Genomic DNA, 20,701 nt, shown 5'->3' with positions numbered 1-20,701 from the left:
TTTAAAAGTAAAAATGCAAGTGACACTAGAGAGCATGATATATTTGTCATAAATTAGGTCACGTTCTCTCAGTATGGAAAACAAGGAGGGGAAGCACTCGGTGGCCCTGAGGGCACAGCCAGGTGGCCCAGAGCAGTGTCACAGATAAGGCTGGTCCTGGGACAGCTCCCACTTCTGTATGGGAGGAGCTGGTGTCACCGCCTTCTTCTCAGTGGCTGCCAAGGCCGAGCTGGAAGAGGAATGATATCTTACCATTTGCAACAACATGGATGGACCTAGAGGGCTAGAGGGTGTTATGCTCAGTGAAATAAGTCAGACTGAAAGACAAGTACCATGTGATCTCAGTTATATGTGAAATCTAGAAAACAAACAAACAAAACAAACACATAAGCTCACAGATATAGAAAAGAGATTGGTGGTTGCCAGGGGTGGAGGGTGATAGATGGGCAAAGGGGGTTAAAAGGCACAAACTTCTATTTATAAAATAAACAAGTCCTAGGAACGTAATGTACAGCATGGTAATACTGTACCATATAATAATACTGTATTATATATTTGAAAGTTGTTGAGAGAGTAGATGTTAAAAGTTCTCATCACAGCGTGGTCGGCATGGCTCAGTGGCTGAGCATTGACCCATGATCCAGGAGATCGAGGTTTGATTCCAGGTCAGGGCACATGCCCAGGTTGCAGGCTTGATCCCCAGTAGGGAGAGTGCAGGAGGCAGCCGATCAATGACTCTCTCATCACTGATGTTTCTATTTCTCTCCCCCTCTCCGGAGTGTCCTCTCTTTGAAATCAATAAAGACATATTTTTTTAAAAAAAAGTTTTCATCACACATAAAAAAACTATGTGAAGTGAACATGACTTATGATCATTTTGCAATATAGATATCAAATCATTATGTTGTACACCTGAAACTAATATATGTAAATTACACCTCAATTTAAAAAAAAATACAAAATTACAAAACAGCAATGCCTGGGATTCTCCCAGGGCCCTTGAAGGAACCTTGGTGCTTAATCTGATTTGCAGGAAACTCACCCCTGGCTGAGGCCCTAACCCCTATATCAAGATAGGTGGGGATTAAATGTTTGCAGATGAAAAGCCCCCAGCAGCACAGTTCCCAATACAGTTGATGCTAGATAAGTGGGACCTTGCAAAACAGAACCAATAGAAACAGCTGACTGCAGGAGAGGCATGTGGCATCCTCACCTCTCTGCTGGCTTGCCTGACACCAGCACCTTCTGTGAGGACATGATGATCGAAGGTGGCATGGCTTCCCGGCGGCCATCACGAGTGCAGTAGTAATTGTTGGAGAGCTTGTGGCTGGGGCCCACAGGGAGACTGGGAGGAGGCTGAGTTCTGAGGAAAAAGGACACCGGCACTAAAGTAAAGCCGTAAGTGCTCTCACTGCCTAGCTGGGCAGGGCTGGTCACCTCAGTCACTGGGATAGGCTACACGCCAGGCGTATCCCTTGGTACACTGTCGTGGAGAGACATGCCTGATGAGAGTCCAGAACCTAGAAGCAGGTGACAGCCCAGGCTTTGGATGTGAAGGTGCTGAAAAGTGAGACCTGGGTCTGCCCCACTACAGGTCCCCCACCTTCCCCAAATGTGGTAGGTATGGATGAATGACCTTTTGTGAAACCCAAGGAAGGGACACACCCAGTCTGAACACCTGGGCCTGTTCCCACCCCACCATGGCCCAGAGCTCGGCAGCTGGCCTCACTTCCACCTTCAGATGCTCAGGAAATGAAGAGCCAGGTTGTGAGGCTCTGCCCATTACCTATCTAGTAACTACGGTCAATAAAAGCTTGGGCAACAAGCTCCAAACATAGTTCATTCTGAGGGGCTTCCTTCCCAAAGGCCAGACTACAGAACTCCTGGGTTTCCTGCTATCTAACTCTCTGGAGAACTTTGCTGGGATCAAGGCTTATTACTCAAAAAGAACCTTGTACCCCAAGCCTCCCAGGCCTCTGCATTTCCTGCCACCTCATGGTGGCTGCAGCCAGAAAGGGGGGTGAACAGAACTCTGTCTTGGCCCTGGGGTGAATTTATGAAGAAGCTGGAAGCTTGAATAGGAAACCCTAATCTCAAGAGGAGCTTCCCTGGAAAACATAGCAGAGAGGGAGGGCAGAAAAGGTAGGAAAAATCTTTTAAAAACTGGGTTTTCACCCAGCCGGAGTGGCTCAGCGGTTGAGTATCGACCTATGATTCAGGAGATCATGGTTTGATCCATGGTCAAGACCCATGCCTGAGTTTTGGGCTCGATTCCCAGTAGGGGGCACGCAGGAAGCAGCTGATCAATGACTTATTAATGTTTCTATCTCTCTCTCCCTTCTCCCTTCCTCTCTTTCTGAAATCAATAAAAATATATTTTTAAAAAATTGGGTTTTCATTCAACCATGCCTTTTTTTTTAAAAATATATCTTTATTGATTTCAGACAGAAGGCAAAGGGGGAAAGAGAGATAGAAACATCAATGATAAGAGAGAGTCATTGATCGGCTGCCTCCTGCACGCCCCCCAATGAGGATCGAGCCTGAAACCTGAGCATGTGCCCTGATGAGTAATCGAACCTCAGTCTCCTGGATCCTAGGTCAATGCCCAACTGCTGAGCCACGCCTGGCCGGGCTCAACCATGTTTTTAAATAAGCTTTTTGTCTGATAATTTTGCCAGGATTTAAGTTTTTTCTTAAAACAAGTGATAGTCATTGTATGCTTTTTAGAAAAGAAATACAGATAAAAGTAAATTTTTAAAATTTCACATTCAAAATAATATCCTGTGCGGAAGTTAGAATTTGCTTAACCCCTAGAGTGCAGAGATGACCTCTGTAGGAATGGCCATAGCTTTCTGCAACCCAGCACAGAGAAAAGGTATAAAGAACCAGTGCTTGCCTGACTGGGCATGGCTCAGTGGTTGAGCGTAGACCTAGGATCCAGGCAATTAGGGTCCGATTCCCGGTCACAGCACATGCCAGGGTTGCGGGCTCAATCCCGTCGGGGGGCGTGCAGGAGGCAGCCAATCAATGACTCTCTCTTATCATTGATGTTTCTATCTCATTCTCTCCCTCTCCTTTCCTCTCTCTGAAATCAATAAAGATATATTTTTTAAAAAAAAGAACCAGTGCCAAGCCCTGGCCAGGGTGGTCTAATGGTTAGAGCGTTGGCCTGCAAAACGAGTTTTGCAATTCCCCTCACATAGGTTTGATCCCCACCCCCAGTTGGACACATGTGGGAGGCAACCAATAGATGTGTCTCTCTCACATTGATGTTTCTCTCTCCCTCTCCCCTCCCCCTTTCCTCTCCCTTCAACTCTAAAAAATATCCATGGAAAAAATATCCTCAATCCTTGGGTGAGGATTGAAAAAAAACAAAACCAGTGAACGAACAGAAAGGCCCAAAAAATCACTAGGGGGAGCCATTATCCTAAAGAAGCTAAAATTTTACAGAGGTTTCCTCAACTGGCCCAAGTCCTGGATGGAAAAGCTATTTAAAATTCTTTTTATTAGGGCCTTGGCTGGCGTTACTCAGTGGTTAGAGCATCAGCCCAAACACTGAAGGGTCTCAGGTACGAATCCCAGTCAAGGGCACATACCTGGGTTGCAGGTTCAATCCCTGGCTCCAGTTGGGACGAGTGCAGGAGGCAACCAACTGATGTGTCTCTCCCACATCGATGTTTCTCTCTCTCCTGTCTCTCTCTCCCCCTCCCTCCCTTCCACTCTCTCTAAAAATCAATGGGGAAAAAATATCCTTGGGTGAGGATTAACAAAAAAACAAAACAAAAAGCAACAACAAAAGAAATCAGGAATTAGTCACACCATGTAGGTATTCACATAAGTTTGGTTACTTTAATGCTATTTTTCTTCCTTTACTGCCAAGCCCCCAAGGCTGCCTTACCTTTGCCTGCTGCTGACTTTATTTTATAATGCTATGCCCCTTTCCCCCACGTGTTTCAGCCACACTGGCCTCCTTTCTACTTCTGGCTCTCTTGGGCCTCACAACCTTGGTGCTTACTGTTCCCTCTGCCCAGAATGTTTCTTCAAGAATTATCCTTTGGCTCCTTCTCATCATTTAGGTGAGTCAAATGTCAACCCCTGAAAAGAAACTTTTCCTGACAACATGATCCAAGGTAGTCACCCTCCAGATTACTTTCATTCATTTTATCTTTGGAGCATTCCAGAATGTCTTTTTGCCTGCTGTGTTTATTTCCCTACAATTGTTGGGGCAGAAATAGAATAGTGGTGTTAGGGGCAGAAACAGAATAGTGGAGACTAGCTGTAGTTGTAAGAAATATTAATCATGCTCTGTTAACCGTGATTGTTCCAGTCTGACTAAAGGAAGCACATTCTAACCTGGCTGAAAGTTGTACACCCCTGGTCATGGGAGTTAACCTTGGAATGCGGTCCATTCTCCTTTTCAAAGAACGGCCTTTCATCATGGAAAGGTTAACTACCTTGTTTCCTAAACACAGCAGTCCCTGTGCCTGCCCTTTGCAACCCCCAGCCCACATTGCCTGCAACCTGTAACCATTATACCTCACCTACTTCCTCGTGCCTATAATCCCTCCTTTCCCACGTAATCTCTGCCCTTCTACCCAATATAAGCAGCTGGCTTATTTGCGGGGGGTGGTTAGAGCAGATTTTCATGGATGACCCACTGCTCTCCCATACTGCCAGCATAACTGTACTAAACACTCATATATGATTCAATCCTCTCTACTTAATTGGCTCAAGTAGTGACAAGAAGCCCGGACTCATTCATTGCCTGGTTTCAAAATGTTTCTCTTTCCCCAAGATATGAAGGAATGAGAACAATAAATTTTCTTGTTTGCACTGGTATCCCCATGGCTGAGAACATGGCAAGTGCTTGTAAATATAAAGCATTTTTTGGACATAAATGAGTTGAAATCAAGGCACTTCTGGGTTCAAGTCCCAGCTGTCACTTCCTAGCTTCTGAGTGGCTTTAAGCAAATGATTTCGGTCTCTCCATGCCTCAAACTTTTTTCATCTGTAGCTTGGGGATAACACTAACTGGCAAGGCCACACTGAGGACTGCAAATCACAATGAAGAGTCCCAATCAGAATTCATGCCCAATCTGGCTGTTTCTAAAAGTAGCAGTTTAGGACGCAGTCCAGCAAGATTAAAGGCAAACCTGCCTTCACAGCCTACCAGGAAGCTGGAGGCAGGATTTTTGGCTCAGGGCTTCAGGGGTCTAAAGAAACACGGGTTTTATTTTTGGTGAAGGAAGGACAGAATAGGGCGAGGGTTTGAGCAGCAAGCGGGGCCTGCTCACCGCTTGGCGATCTCCTGGTAACGCAGCTGCAGCTTCGCCTGCAAATCTTGCTGTGGGAGGAAAAGAGAAAGGAGGTCAGCCAGCAGGGCACCCCAAGAGAGGAGAGGGACAGTCCAGGAATAGATAAATGAAAAGAGACGGGCAGTTAGAGGCAGGTAGACGGACCCTGTGAAGAGGAAAGCAGGGGGCTGGGGCCACCAGAGCCGAGGCTAATAAGGTCCGGAACTAGAGAGATGCCAGGTCTGAGGCCAGGTCTCCGGCCAAGGGGTGGGGGTGGAGGTGGGGTGTCCCGAACTGATGGGATCAAGAGTTGGGGGTCCCGGGCTAAGCGAGGGGTGCTGGCACAGGGGGATCTGGGCACTAAGGCCTTCAGATCTAGGGTACAGAAGTGAAGATGCGGGTGTGCAGCGCACGGAGCACGCAGCCGCCCCAGCAGGGCCCTTCCCGACCCGCGTACCCCAGAGGCCCAGTTCCGTAGCGCCTGGATGAACCGAGTAGCAGACGCCATCTTCGGACTGCGCTGAAGGGCGCCGGCGACGTCATTACAGAGGGGGCTTTTGGGAAGTACGTGTACGTTCTCGCGAGAGCGGAGAGGGCGGGGCTAGGGCATTGTATAAAGGATCTTCCCAAAGCACGTGACTCCTTTCCACTCTACAGTTGCCGCCATCATGGACACGAGTCGTGTGCAGCCCATCAAGCTAGCCAGGGTGAGAGGGGTTGCGGTGTTGGTTGCCGAAGTGAGGCAGGAGGGGTAGGGGGAACCGGCCGGGCCACTTCTGACCCCAGCTTCTTTCCGCCAGGTCACCAAGGTGCTGGGCAGGACCGGTTCCCAGGGACAGTGCACACAGGTAAGCGGATGGGGACGCCCCGGGGTCTGAACTATGCCTCTTGGAATCCGAGAACCCTTTATCCCAGGGTTCCTGAGGGTCCGAACCCTCACCAAGGCCCTACCAGCCGGGTCTGAGTTCCGATGGACCTCTTTTTCTTGTCTCAGCCGGTCCCAACGACCACTGTGTGGCTTCACGCCCTACCGAGTATGCACCCGTCTCCAACGGGCCCAGAGCTGCAGTTTTCCTTCCTGGTGGCTGCTTCTGGCGTTCCAGAGCTTTGTTCGCCATGTCTCCGCCCTTTTCGGCTTTTCTCCCGGCCCAGCCCTATCTGCGAACGAGCCTCAGTCCCCTTTCTAAGTATGCCTTGGCCGGCGCTTCACACCTTCTATAATTCAGATCCGGTGCCTATCCGTGGCTAGCCTACACTTCTTTCCGTGCCCCCCCTGTCGGCCCCGTAGGTGCGCGTGGAGTTCATGGACGACACGAGCCGCTCCATCATCCGCAACGTGAAAGGCCCCGTACGCGAGGGCGACGTGCTCACGCTATTGGAGTCAGAGCGAGAGGCTCGGAGGCTGCGCTGAATTTGTGTCTGGTGAGTACAGTACCGGAATGAGAGAACTGAGAGCCGGCATCTCTTAGACTCTTGGCTGGTGGTAGAGAGGCTTGGGCAAGCCCACAGATGAGGGGCTCTTGGAGGAGGGTGGAGGTGTAGAAACGGGCTGCAAGGCTGGGGAGGGAGTTTGCCAGTTGCTGGGAGGCCTGTCAGCATCTCATGCTTGGGTCTGTTTACAGGGTCCTGGCTGCCTGGGTGGACCACGTGACCCATGGGGAAGATGTTCTGTGAATAAAGCGTTTGTGTAAATCCAGGTTTTTGTCTGGGGTCACTAGGCCTATAATACCTTTCGGTGGGGCATCCAAGTAGTCAGTGACCCCTTTGCATTCTGGAAACCTGGGGGGGGGGGGGGGCGGCAGTATTCTACTCCAACAAGGCACTTTTCTTTTTGAGGAGAAGTAACCGTGTGTCTCTCTGTGCTTCTAAAACAAATTTATTTACTTTTAAATGTTTTTATTGATTTCAGAGAGAGGAAGGGAGAGGGAGATAGAAGTATCAGTGATGAGAGTCATTGATTGGCTGCCTCCTGCAGTCCCCCACTGGGGATGGAGCCCATAACCTGGGTATGTGCTCTGACTGGGAATCAAACCAGTGACTTCTTGGTTTATGGGTAGACACTCAACCACTGAGCCATGAAGGCTGAAGGCCAGGTAGCAAGATACAAATTTAGCTAGGAATGTTTTATTAAGGAAGAAGGTCAGTCCAGGTCTAGCAACTGGACAACGGACCTTGGCCCCAGTTGAGATGGGGGAGGGAAAGATCTCTTCACCCCCACATCCAAGTCCATTGTTGGAGGCCACTCATTGAGACTGGGGATCCTCTCCATTGTCACTGCTTCCTCTTGGATCAGGCATGGCCGTGGGGGAGTCAGGGGGTGGCTGGTGAAAAAGGTGGGGGATATCATCTTTTGTGGGCAGAACACTGGGTTTTAGCTCCCTCAGACTCAAGTATGCTTAACCTAGTGGAGGTCTTGTCTAAGGAAGAATTCCTTCACAGTAATGGCAGGCTGCCTGGATTTGAATCCTGCCTTTGCCCCATCTGACCTGGAAGAGGTGCTTGACCTCCATGCCTCCTTTCCCATAGCTCTACAGGAAAGAGCAGGATGGACAAACTGATTGAGTTTAATTATTCAAATGCTTTGAGTATTAACTCTCTCCCCCTTGGAGAAAAACTGAGTGTTCCCTGCCTGCTGCTGGCAAACTCATCCAGTCTCCAGTTCTGAAGCTCTTACTTGCAGGGACCCTGTATCCTCTTTCCCCACCAGGCCTAACTCCAAAGGGTGTCTGATTCCTTTGCTATGAGCCTCCTTGGGGGCAATAACAAGTTCATTGGAATAGAAGCTCTAACAGGTCTCTGATCATAGGTCACTTTCCCTCTGCAGATCTCAGGCTCATGACCTATGAAATGGAGGAAGCTTCCTAGCCACATAGGAGATTCAGACCCTGGTTCCCCACCCTACTGCTCCCCTGGGGTAGTGGGAAGGGAGAGCTTTCTAGAACACTCTTGGTAGCCTCCCCCAGTGTGCAGCTATAAAGTTTTGTTGCTTGGGACTGGAGCTACACTCACCAGGGGACCAGGCTGGCCCGAGCTCAGATGCGCGTGCAGCAGAGCAGCCACCTCATCCTGTTCAGCCTCCAGGGCCATGGCCAAGGCACTGGTGCCCTCCTGAAGAAAAACATGAACAGTTAGGTCCCTGAACCAAGGCACAGGTACCCTGCCTACTCAACCAGCCCCACAGTTGCTCACATTATCCAGGAGGGCGGGATCACAGCCTGGCTGGGCCAGCAGCAACTTGACGGTTTCCAGGTGCCCATACTCACTGGCAAACATCAGGGCTGTGGCCCCATCCACATCTTGCACATTGACATCTGCCCCACATGCCAGCAGGGCTGCTACCATGTCCTGTCGGCCATGGCTGATGGCCAGCATGAGGGCTGTCTGCCCTGTCTGAGGAGTGGGGAAGAAGACAGCTGGGTGGGTTTTAGGGAAAGGGAGGTCAAAGACAGGGTTGGCTCCTGAAGTGGAAGTGACCTCTTCAGGAGCCAGGGAGGGTCCACGCACCTGGCTGGCCTTGGCATTGACATTGCCCATTTGGAAGAGTCTCTGGACCACACCCATGTCCTGGTGCCCAGTGGAAGTGAGTGCAGCCAACATGAGGGCTGAGTAGCCTGCTCGATTCTGGCAGTCAACCTTGCAGACCCCTAGGAGAGGAGGTAGTCATTCAACTGAGAAGAGCTCATGCCCCTAGCCCAACCTGTTCACCTCTCCCAGTGTTGGGTTCATCTAGGGATGTTTATTTTCATGGCTACTGCCCACCAAGTCACCATCATTGTTCCCCCAGAGAACTGGTACACCTTGGTCCAAGTTCCCCTCATTTCCATGCAGCAGCCCACAGATCAAAAGTTTTGCCCAGTCTACTTAAAACCTTCCTGTGATCCCCATTGCTCCTGGAATACCTGCCATAGTGCACTATGACTTGTGAGGCTGTTACCTAAGTTACATTCCTTTCTAATCTCTGTCCCAAGCCTGTGTTGCAGATTGTCACCAAAAATATGTTGAAGTACTATACTGTAAATTGACCTTATTTGGAAATGGGGTCTTTGCAGATGTAATAAGATGGGTCATTATTGTAGGCTCTAATCCCTTATGACTGGTGTCCAAGGAGATAGGGTGGGGGTAATGGTTAATAGTCCCATAAGATTGAGGCTTGTTATAGTTGGGGAATGAGAGACAGCAAGCTGAGACATTGGGGAGTGAGGTTATGGAGGGGGCATAGTTGGTGACATCAGAGTTTCAAGGTGACCTTCCTAGTGTAAGGCAAAGGTCAAGGTGAAGGGAGAGGAGCAGATCAAGATACTGGGAAGCCAGGAGGTTGGAGAGATGAAAGAGGAAGCAGCCCCTATATCAGGTTCATTGTGGGCTCAGCGTCCTGGGGGAGGTTGGGTCAGGTTGACAGGACAGCAAGCAGATAGGGATATGGGGGATACTGGTGATGACTAATAGGAAGTAAGGGCCCAAGGAGCCTTGGGTCTCTTGTCAATGACAGTCATGCCTACCTTGCCATCTGCTGCAGACACAGTCCCCTTTAAAGCAGGAGATGCCCAGAAAATAACTTTCAAATTCATGCATCATCCCCTCCTACCAAGCCCCAGCCTCCTGATCAGCCCCCAGTGGCTGTGCTGTTACTTTGATCACCAAGAACTGGAGGGATGGGATGGATCTGTGTTGGGTTCAGGGAGGGGACAGGACCTGCCTTGGCTGCAGTGAGACAGGTTTTCCCAAAGGCAGGCCCCAGATGTTACTGGACCTGAAGCAGGGCACTCAGAAGGTCAGTCAGTTTTGCCTACTGCCCATTGTTCCCTCTGCCCTGAGTCCATTGGGGAAAGCAACTGTGTGTGGGTGGCCTACTCCCAACACTGCACCTGGTACCTAGTAGGCTCTCAGTACATGTCTGTGGGTTCAGCAACCCACGGGGCGATGTATTTCTGCTCCAGAGGCAGGGGATGAGCTAGTAAGAGGTAGGTGATAGAAATGTGTGAAATGGAACCGGTGGAGGACAAGGTACACTCCCAGGCCAGGATGGTAGTCACAGCCCTGACTAGTGAGTACCTTCCCTCAAGACTAGAGAGGCAGCTGGCTAGAAATGGAGGCTCGGGAACAAGATAAGCACCAGGTTTGGAGATTCATACTGGATGCCTGATGCTGTTCTACAGTTGTTATCACAACTGCCCAGGTAGGGAGGTGATCTGTCCCATTTCATAGCTGAGGAAGCTAAAGATGGTGAGATTAAATAATCTCCCTAAATTTTGGACGACATATCCAAAAGCCTACAGTTCCCTCCCCCAGGAAAGTGAGTGAAGAGTCAGTACAGAGCTCAGGTCCATCCATGATGGATCCTGAAACTCCCAATGAAGGTCCTGTGGTGACATCTGCCTGGCCAGCTCTTCTGTGCACGCTTCTCCAGGTTTTCCTAGCTGGGATTTGCCAGGGCCTCCTTTCCGTGCTCCCCACCCCGTTACCTAGTACCCTGCCCACCCCTCCATGCTGACCAGTATCCAGCAGCAAGCTGGAGATGGCCAGGTTTCCATGGGACACGCTGTAGTGCAGGGCTGTGTTCCCGTTTCCATCCGCCAGGTTCACCACGTGTGCCAGCAGCTCTGGTCCTAGGCGCGCCACAGCGCCCAAGATACCAGCTACGGGCTCAGCCTGCGAACGTCGCTGGCTGGACACTCGAAACCACTCCAGGGCCACCAGGCGCGCTGCACCCTGCCGGGACAGGGAAAGGCATCAGCTGCGGGTCCAAGCGTGGTGGCTGGGAGGGTGCATGGAGGGGCGGGGCTGGGAATCCAGGCAGGGGAGAAAGGTCACTGCTCCTCTGAGGAGGGCCGTAGGGACCCATGGGGCCGCACCCCTGTGGAAGGAATACATGTGGGTCCTGGGCTCACAGGAGCAGGGATCCTCCCCTTCTGGGGAAGAGCCTGTAGGAAAACCTGGAGTGGAGGGAGGCGGTCAACGCTTGTCTTTGGGGAGTTGTGGAGAGGGCCTGGGGCTTGGATCAGTGCTTGGAGCGGGATCTTTTAGAGAACCAGGTAAAGATCAGCGCAGCCCTAAGGCGGAGATTCCTTTGGAGATCCTGAGATTGGTGGAGGTCCCCGGCGCTTGGGGACAGAACTCCGGACCTTCCCCCAACTCTAGGCAACAAGCTCTTCCCTAAAGACGTCCGGGGAGGTTCCTGGCGGACCCACGACTCCATCTCTGAAGGACTGTCCTTGCACTCACGCCGTCGTGGGCGACTCCACGGGGCTGGCTCAGCTGCCGCTGCAGTGCTACACACGCCTCCCTTAATCGCGGGCTCAGTTCGCACCTACCGAGGAGGTCGGGAAAGGCTCAGGAATTGGGGGGGGCGGGGCGGAAACTGGAAAGAGAACTACCATCCCCACTCCGGTGTCCATGGTACTGCTCACCTCGCCTGCACACCCGGCTGAGGCTCCGTCTCCGCCTCCGGTTCAGGTTCCAGGGCGACCCCGCCGCTGGGAGAGCCGGGGGTGCCCGAGTCGGATCCCTGGCCGCTGTCCTCCCCGGAGCCACAGGAGCTGCTCCTCGGGGGCTCAGCAGCACCATCCTCGCTGTCACTGTCTTCCTCACTGGATGAGCTCTCGTACCTGGGGGCAGGTTGGGAGGCGACTGCTGAGCCTCCCCTGTAGGCTCGTTCTGGAGTCCTCTGAGGTGGGATTGGCTGTCCCCATTTCCCCGATGAGGAAACAGGCTTGCCAAGACCGCGCTGCCAGAGGGGCAGAGCTGGAAATCAAACCCCAGTCCATGTTCCCTCAGATGCTGCCATGGGGAGGGGGGAAATGCTCACTCTCCGTTGGGGACCCCAACAAACTGCAGGCTCTTGGGTCCAGGACTGGGTTGGACGCCAGGTACTCCGTCTCTCTTCTTCATGATGGATTTGAGGATGCCTGCCAGGGATCAGAAAAGGGCACTAAGTTCGAGTGCGGAGTGCGGTGGCCATCAAGCCCGGGCTCTGCGAGGTGGGCAGGGACTCACCCGCGGGCGCCATGGCCCTGTCCCCATCTGTGAATCTAGACGGGGTCTGCGTCAGGGAAGGAGCCTCCACGGGAGGCTCGGTCTGCGTGGCCGCCTCGACACAAATCCACGGGGTCTGGGTGGCAGCCTCGCGCGGCTGAGACTGGGTCGCTGCCTGCTCTTCCGCAACCTCGCGGGCCTCCTCCAACTCTCGCAGCCGGTCCCGCAGGAGCTCGCTCACCCCGTACTGATGCTCCAGGCTGGTGCGCAGCAGCTCCAGCTCGCGCTCAGCGGCCGCGGGCAGCCCCAGCAGCGCCTCTGTCACCCACGCGTCCGCCTCGAGGGTCTTGGGGGCCGCCTGCAAGCTAGCCTCCCGGGTCTCCGGCACTGCCTGGGCTCCCGCATCTTGGGTCCCCAGCACGGCCTGGATTCCAGGCTCCCGCGTCTGGGGCGCACGATCGGGGGTCCCTGCCGCCCCGTCGAGGACCTGGAGTGCGCCCTCGCTGCGCTTCAGAGCCTCCTCGTCGGGGCCGTCCGCCCGGGGGCTGGCCCTGGCGCGAACGCCGCGCTCGGAAGTCGCCAGGCGTTCGGTGAGCCGCCGCAGCTGTAAGAGCTTGTCTGGGCGCGCCTCGGCCTCCACGTGGGTCTCAGGCCGACGCACAGCCAGCAACCTCGCTTTCTCCTCACGCAGCACGCGCACCTGCTCCTGCAGCTCCGGCAGCGCACGCGCCTGGTCCTCGAGCTCGCGCAGACGCCGCAGAGCCACGGCCATTTGCTCACGCACCAGCTGCAGTTGCAGCGGGCCTGGCGAGGCAGGGGCAGGATTGGGCGCGGGGCTGCTGCGGCCGGAACCTCGCGGGCTGCGCTCGCGTTCGTGCGCCTGCGCCTGCGCCAGCTCCAGGCGTCGGCTGGTCTCTAAGAGCGTGTCCTCGACGTGCGGGTTACGGGCTGGTGCACGCGGCGACAGCGGCGGCAGCTGGAACCAAGAGGGCGCGCCGGGAGAGAGTGCGCCGGACGCTCCCCCGTCGTCACTCGCCAGGGACTCGCTGGATGTCCAGGCCCCTGGGCTGCGCGCGCCCGTGATGCCCGCCCGGGGCGCGCGGGGGCGGCGTGCCGGCTGGGGGCCCGGGGGGCGGCGGGCGACTGGGCCGCGCTCCAGCTCCTCCACGTATTTAAGAAAATCCAGGTCCAAGTGAAAGCCATAGGGCGTCTCCACCGCGTAGGGCGACCTCGGGCTGCGGGCGCCCCCGATCGAGCCGGGGCACAGGCGAGAGACTCCGAGGTCTGCCGGGGCGTGAAGGGTGTTAGGCCAGGGGTACACCGGAACGACTGCGTAAACAAAGCACGTCCCCTCCCCACCATGACACACCGGCAGAGCTCCACCTGCACCAAACTCTGCACACCTGCCATTACACACCCGAGGCTCAAATGCCTATATGCACCCAAATAGTCATGCAAACACGTTTATTGAGCTCCTAGTATCTGTCAAGCAATTTTCTAGGCTCTGAGGACACAGCATGAAACAAGACAAGCATCTCTGCCCTCTTGTAGGAGACAGATAAACACAATCATTACAAATGGTGCTTAGGGCAATAATAAGATGAAGTAGCGAATAACTGGAGGACGCATGACTTTGGCTGTGGTTGTCAGGGCCGAGTGATGAGGAGGAATCAGCTGGGGACAGAAGGTTCCTAAAAGAAAACAGCCATGCAAAGGTCCTGGGGTGGAGTGAGCGGGGTGGGCTAGAGTAACAGTAGAGGTGAAGGTGTCCAGAGCAGAGTGATGAAAGAGAGGAGTAGGAGAGGTGAGCAGGGTGACAGAAGGGGACTCCTAGGCCATCATGAGAAGTTAGATTATATTCCACATGTGATAGGGCAGCATGGGGGGGGTGGGGTTCTCTGGCTGCTATGCAAAGGAGGGAACTGCAGGGCTGTGTTCACCAAGTGTTGATCTGTGCAAACAGACGTATCCCATTTTGTACACTCACCAGGCAGGTTCTGATTCAGGGCAAACTTGGCCATGTTTCCTGGAGTAGCCACCAGACACACCCTGAAAAAGGCCCCCAGGGGTGGTGGTGAGGGTGGAGTCAGGCCCTGTCCCTCTGGCTGTGACTCAGGTCAGCTTGGATTCTACGAGAGTAAACAGAACCAAGAGCTCCTCTCCAACAACCCACCCCCACACACCTTGCCCTTTCCTCCCTCCTCCCTCAAGAGGCCTTGAAACTTTGGAATGAATAAATGGGAACACCCAGGTGCCAGGCCTCAGCCTGCTGGGCAGAAGGCAGGAAGGGCATCAAAAGAAGAGAGGAAAGTGATCAAGAAAAGAAGAGTAGCTGGTGATGGGGATGGGTGTCATTCTAGACCTGCTGAGTTTTCTGTCAATCCGTGGGGAAAATCAGAAATTAATGGTCACAGGTGGAATGTGAATCTTCGGGAGAGGAAGGCAAGAATTGGAAGCCCTTCATGGGCTCATTAAGAACTCATCTGGTCAGATTCTGCAGATTAAAAAACAAACAAAAATACAGAATCACTTGAATTTTTTCCATAGACAAGTGCAAACAAGATAGAATTGTTTACCAAGGTGACTTATGAGACCCTTATAGGAAAGATGGAGAGTTGTGGGCCAGATGCACAAAGGATGCAAATCAATGGATACCTGTATCCCTGGAATGTCTCTAGTGGAGTGCCACAAGGCTCTGCCCTTGGCTTGTAAGAGCTTGTAATGAAACCACAAGCACCCAGGCTGTCAGAGCTGAAACTATGCCTGAGGCTGGAGGGAGAGTAACTTGGGGTGACATAAAAAACTAAGGGACATTGGGACACATCTAATAATGTGATATTTTACAAAGAGAAATCTTGAGTCCAGAACTTGGAATCAGAAAGCACAAGGTGAGCCTGGCTGGCATGGCTCAGAGGCTGAGCATCGACCTAGGATCCAGGAGATCCTGGTTTGATTCTCCATCAGGGCACATACCTGGGTTGTGGGCTCGGTCCCCAGCAGGGGGCATGCAAGAGGCAGCTGGTCAATGACTCTCTCATCATTGATGTTTCTATCTCTCTCCCTCTCCCTCCCTCTCTCTGAAATCAACAACAACAACAAAAAGCACAGGGTGAAAAGTAGAGCTTTGAAGAGCCCACAATGAAAAACCTTCAGGGAAGGGCAAGCTGCCCTGCTTGATTAAATGTAATCTTGTGCAGTCCTGCAAGGCAGATATTCACATTTTCCAGATGGGGAAACTGAGGTACAAAGCAATTAAGTCAATTGTCTATGGGAAACACCCTCAGATTGGGCTCTACTTATCTTCCGGGGACCCTTGCCTACCAGACCCAATCTGAGCTCTCCCTGACCCACTGCTCATCTGTGCTAAACTAATCACCTTTCCACTTCCCACCTTTGTCCAACCTGGCTCCTTGACCTCCCACACCCACCCCAAGGCCAATCCCAAAGCAGCTGTTTCCTGTCCTCTTATACCAGCTGGCTGCAAGGGGTAGGCCAGCAGGACAGCTGACCATCACAGAGGACATTCAGTTCCTCTCAGGACTTGTTTTTAGGAAACAGCCAGAGAAGAGCTGGGCCATGGAAAAAGCCTAGGTGGGGGATTAGAAGTCTGGGCCTCCCTCACACACAGCTCACTGTGTGACTCAGTTGGGGTCAGCCCCCTCCTCCAGTGACCTGGTAACACCCAAATCTGAGGTGCTGGGAACTCAAAGAACAGCTGTGGGCCATCCCTAAGGCCCCAACCAGCTGCTGCAGCTGGACTCAGAAGTTGGGCTGAGAAATGGGTGGATGCTCCAAGAATGGTAAATAATAATTAAAACAATAATTTTTCCGTTTTCAATGGACCAGCTTCAATTCTAGGCAATCTGTAGGTATTAATTAACTTTTAAGAAATCCTGGCTAAACCCTCTGCAGTAGGTTACTATCATTCTCCTTTCCTCCATTATACAGATGGAGAAATACAGATTAAGTGATGTGCCCAAGGTCACATACAGGCAAAGGCAGGATTTAAACCCTGGCAGCTTTGCCCCTTTTTTTTGCATTGACCACTCCACTTGATGGCCTTCTAGAAAGAGCCCTCCCCCGACCTCCCAGCCTGCACTCATGCCTGTCCCCGGTGTGTCCCTGATGGCCGGGAGCAGGCTCACACTCCGGTGGCTCCGGTGGGCTGCAACCTCATCGGAGCAGGGGCGTGCAGGCGCCCTGCTCTCTCCTCCGCTGGCTGCCGGAGCTGTCACTGCTAGACCCGGATCCTCCGCCTGAGGCCCCCTCATTAGGCCGTCAAAGCAGATGCCACACGCCCCACTCCAGCCCCAGGGACTATTTTGGGACTCGGTGCTGTGATCATGAAATTCCAGGAGTGCGGGCAGTGCGGCTCCGGATCTTGGGAAGGGGACATTTTCCCCCCGGGCTTGAGGCCCCCGGTGATGGCGCCCTCTAACGTTGGGGTAGAACTTGCACATCCCTGAGGTGCAGATGTTGGCTGATGATGGTGTGAGGGGAGGGACTCAGGTCAGCACCCACCACCCCCTCACCGTCCCCCCCAGGACTGCCTCGCAGAGACAGAGCCGTTTCCTACAGGAAACGCCGCCGGGCGGTTCCATCCGCTACCCATTGTCTGACGGCCCGGTGGCCGTCCGTCCCTCCCCCAACACCGTTTCCGTATCCCCCCCCCCACACACACACCCATGTCCAGCGCAAAGGGCTCGACCCGGGTCCCCAAGCTGCCCGGGAGGGACGCGGGGAAAGGGTCTTAGAGTCGGTAGGGGAGCTAGGGGCGAATAAGCCCCCCACTTGGCTCCTGAAGGGTGGGAAGAGGGCGATCTCACGACTCCAGAGCTTCCCATTCTGCCAGCTGCCCACTACGGGCTCTCAGTGTGGGAGGGGTCCCAGCCGGGGGACACGGTGCCCGCCCCGTCGCAGCGCGCTGGGCCCGCAGAGGGGCTGAAGGCTCATAGCCCCTTCCCGGGGCGTCCCTTTATCCCCCCAAGAACCGCACCGGTACCCCACAAGCAGGCGATTTACCTGATGCCGCAGCCCCAGCCGAGCCTGCACCCAAGCCCGCCCCCTCGAAGCTCGAGAACGGGTTATCAATGCCCTAACCCTAATTGACGGTCACTCCAGCCAACCAACGCCCGGCCCTCTCCGAACTGTCCAATAGTAAGGCGGAGTGGGCCGGCGCCGGGACTGTGGGGCGGGTCTGGGAGGCGGGGCCTGGAGTGATGGTCCCCGAGGGAGAGAGCCCCGCGGAGGGCCTCGGCCAAGTGCTGTCCAGCTCACCGCTAAGGACCTTGGGTTTGATGCACCCGACATTAGAGAGCCGTGGGAAGCCCTGAGCCGGAGACTCACTGAGGAAATTTGTGCGTTTGGAAGATACTTTGGGTGGAAGCTGGAAGGACTGATGCCCAGGTCCCACTTTGGGCGAGGTACCAGTACCCTGGATCTTTCCCACCGCAGGGTCTTTGCACTTGCCCATCCACCTTCCTGAACTGTATTCCCCGCGCATGTCTCTTCCACTAATGTGAGCACCATAAGGACACTGATTTATTTAGGTAACTGCTTTATCCAGTTCCCCCGACACACAGTAGGTGCTCAATAAATGCTTGTTCAACTAATTATCTAAAATTACATTTAACATTTTAATCCATTTGGAATGTGTTATTATCTAAAGTGACTGTACAGGTAGGTTTTCTCCTGATTATTTTAGCATTATTGAGCACCTTCTGTGTACTTGGCACTGTGTAGGTCCCTAAGGGGACACAATCCTGCCATCCTGGACCTCAAAGCTGAGAGGCAGAGGCAGATTTCCAAGCTAAAGTTTATGGTAAGGGGATGACAGGTGGGAGCTGGAATCTATGGGAGGAGAAAAGAGAGGCAAATCCCTGACCTGGAGGGTCTGGTGAGGCAGCCTGGAGGGATAACACTAAAGGAAGGGTGCTCCAAATAGAAGAAAGTGCACATGTAAAGGAAGAGAAGAAGGAAGCTCCCTATATGGAGGACTTTGACTAGGTCAATGTGTTGGTGGGAGAGGACGGGCAGAAAGGCACATCTGAAGTTCTCGTACTTTACCTGATCAGTGGAGCCCGTCCAAAGGAAAGTGATTTATTCCAAATTCCTCTATGTTGTCCCAGTGCCACTTCACTTTAACTACTGTAGCTTTAGAATGTATTTCAATATCTGATATTCCTCCTTTTAGAAAATTCCTGGGTAATTTCCACTGTCTTTTCTTCATGCACATAAACCGTATGCAGAATTCTGTCGAGTTTTCCCATGAAAACTCCATTGGAATTTTTAAAATGTTTTTATTGTAAAATAAAATGCACACACATAGAGCCAAACCCAAGAAACCACATAAGCCCTGGCCTGTGTGGCTCAGTTGGTTGAGTGTCATCTGGTGCACCAAAATGTTGTCTGTTCGATTCCAGGTCAGGGCACACGTCCCGGGTTGCAGGCTTAATCCCTGATCCCCTGTAGGAGGCATGCCGGAGGCAGCCAATTGATGTCTCACTCTCACATTGATGTTTCTCTCTCTTCCTTTCCCTTCCTCCTTCTCTGGAAATCAATAAAAAAAAATCTTTGAAGAAAAAAAAGAAACTACATAAACTAAAAGTATAGCTTAAGGAGTACTGGAGGGAGGTTCTCAACCAGGGTGATTTTTTATTGTCATGATGGAGAGGGGGAAGGGATCTAATGGGTGGAGGTCAGGGATGCTGCTAAACACCCTACAGTGCACAGAACAGCCCCTCACAACAGGATTATATAGCCTGAATGTCAATAGTGCTTAGTTTGAGAAACCCAGCTGGGAAATGAACATAATTATAACCCCCACCCAGGTCAGCACATCACCAGCTACCTCAGAAGGCCCTCCATTCTCCATATCCCCATCACAGCTGCCTCCTTACTTTGCAAAGTAACCACTGTTGTGACTTGTGTAGTAATCATTGCCTTGAATTCCTGAATAGCTTAACACCTGAATATGCATCTCTAGACACTGTAGTTTAGTCTTGCCCATTCCAAAAGAAACTGCTATGTCTTTTCAGTCTCTGTTAACCCACAGGCCCCCTCCATCCCTTTTCTTCCCTTGTGATAAATCAAACGCACAACTCAGGCTATTTGCCCTGAAGTGTTTCCCACAGTTGGGGTGTCATTGATTGCACACTCATGATGCAGTCCAGTATGGTGCTCTATCTTCCCTATGCCCTGAAAATTTGAGGTTTGTTCTTGAACTGGGGTCAGACTCGGGTTTAATTCCTTGGTATGTCCATGAGTGGAGTTGTGTCCTTTTGCCAGGAAGCTCAAACTCTTTGTTTCTCCTTGCATGAGGCCAGCAGCCATTGAGGGTTACAAAATAGTGACCTTCCTCCAGTATTTCTTCCCTGTTTATTAGGTAGAATTCTTCATTTGTCAGATGCTTCCTTCCCTTTACTTCCTGTGTGGTTACCCAGTGAACTTCCTATAGGAAAGGCAAGAAAAGGGCTGCTTCTTTCACTTTATATACCAGTGTTCAAAATAATGAATGATTCTCCACCATCCCCTAAGGTGATGAATTAGGTTTTGTTGTTGTTGTTAAGTAATTATGAGCTTATGGACTGAAACACATTGTGCTTCAAGCCCTTGCATTTATGCTCACTGCTGGGCACACCTGGCTGGGGAACCTTTGTGGGTTGGAACTTTCAGAAGTGACTCTGGTAATCTTTGATAGTTTTCTTGCTCTCTCATAGGACCAGATGTTTCAGGTTCATCTTGGACATATCCTATCCCAGGACTTGCATCAGCCAGAAACTCCTTGAAACTCTGGATTCTGTCAATGGGAAATATAGGAGTTTGGGTGCTAGGAATACTCATTTGCTATTGTGTCTAGACTTTTTCAGTGAGCAGAGCTAAGTAGGGAGAATATATATAAATATATATAATATTACATCATTTATGATTATGACATATGCCATGATGATATAATATAATGTATAATAGTATTATAATAAAATATAATATAATTATAGTATAAATGATATAATAGTATAAATGATAAAATTAATATATTTATAAATATATGTATAGGTAAATATATAAGTAATATATAAGTAATATATTTACTATATGTATTATATATGTGTGCATTTTATGTTATGTAAAATGCTTTATAAGTTCATTTTGATATTTCCAATTCAATTCATGACTACATGATTTTTACTCAACCTCTTGGTGGTAGGTAGAATAACATCCTGTCAAAGATATCTACACAATAATCTCTGGACCCTATGAATATGTTACCTTACATGGCAAAACTGACTTGCAGATGTGATTATGTTAAAAATTTTGAGATGGTGATGTGATCCTGGACTGTCTAGGTGGGCCCAATATCACTAAAGGTATTTATAAGAGTTGGTAGGCCCAGCCAGTGGCTCAGTGGTTGAGCATCCACTATGATCCAGGAGATC

The 20,701-nt window shown here is 51.8% G+C and overlaps 3 protein-coding genes across 5 annotated transcripts; 1 reads left to right on the top strand and 2 right to left on the bottom strand.

Moving 5' to 3' along the window:
* Positions 1-23: 23 nt before the first annotated feature.
* NDUFA7 (NADH:ubiquinone oxidoreductase subunit A7) lies at positions 24-5,897 on the bottom strand. The gene is made up of 4 exons (XM_081136632.1): positions 5,752-5,897; positions 5,295-5,344; positions 1,214-1,363; positions 24-229 (listed from the first exon to the last, which is right to left on the bottom strand). The coding sequence occupies exons 1-4, from the start codon at positions 5,800-5,802 to the stop codon at positions 139-141; spliced, it is 342 nt and encodes a 113-aa protein (XP_080992758.1). The 5' UTR covers positions 5,803-5,897; the 3' UTR covers positions 24-138.
* A 23-nt stretch (positions 5,898-5,920) lies between these two features.
* On the top strand, positions 5,921-6,990 carry RPS28 (ribosomal protein S28). The gene is made up of 4 exons (XM_081136633.1): positions 5,921-6,001; positions 6,095-6,142; positions 6,583-6,716; positions 6,917-6,990. Exons 1-3 carry the CDS (start codon positions 5,963-5,965, stop codon positions 6,703-6,705), a joined length of 210 nt encoding a protein of 69 aa, XP_080992759.1. The 5' UTR covers positions 5,921-5,962; the 3' UTR covers positions 6,706-6,716; positions 6,917-6,990.
* A 161-nt stretch (positions 6,991-7,151) lies between these two features.
* On the bottom strand, positions 7,152-17,341 carry KANK3 (KN motif and ankyrin repeat domains 3). 3 transcript variants are annotated; one of them, XM_081136627.1, is made up of 12 exons: positions 17,289-17,341; positions 14,629-14,760; positions 14,254-14,395; positions 12,288-13,550; positions 12,100-12,199; positions 11,702-11,899; positions 11,517-11,601; positions 10,787-11,003; positions 8,799-8,938; positions 8,484-8,684; positions 8,304-8,402; positions 7,152-7,615 (listed from the first exon to the last, which is right to left on the bottom strand). In XM_081136627.1, exons 3-12 carry the CDS (start codon positions 14,285-14,287, stop codon positions 7,538-7,540), a joined length of 2,415 nt encoding a protein of 804 aa, XP_080992753.1. In that variant the 5' UTR covers positions 14,288-14,395; positions 14,629-14,760; positions 17,289-17,341; the 3' UTR covers positions 7,152-7,537. The 3 variants fall into 3 exon arrangements, with proteins under 3 accessions (XP_080992753.1, XP_080992751.1, XP_080992752.1); XM_081136625.1 differs by having other exon boundaries at positions 7,155-7,615; positions 8,484-8,938; XM_081136626.1 differs by lacking the exon at positions 17,289-17,341 and having other exon boundaries at positions 7,155-7,615; positions 8,484-8,938; positions 14,254-14,315; positions 14,629-14,705.
* Between the last annotated feature and the right edge of the window lie 3,360 nt (positions 17,342-20,701).

The sequence above is a fragment of the Miniopterus schreibersii genome, assembly GCF_964146895.1.
Source record: "Miniopterus schreibersii genome assembly, chromosome: 4".
In the NCBI taxonomy this organism is placed as follows: domain Eukaryota; kingdom Metazoa; phylum Chordata; class Mammalia; order Chiroptera; family Miniopteridae; genus Miniopterus; species Miniopterus schreibersii.
Note: the sequence above shows the minus strand (reverse complement) of the source record. Positions and strands in the feature narration are given on the sequence as shown.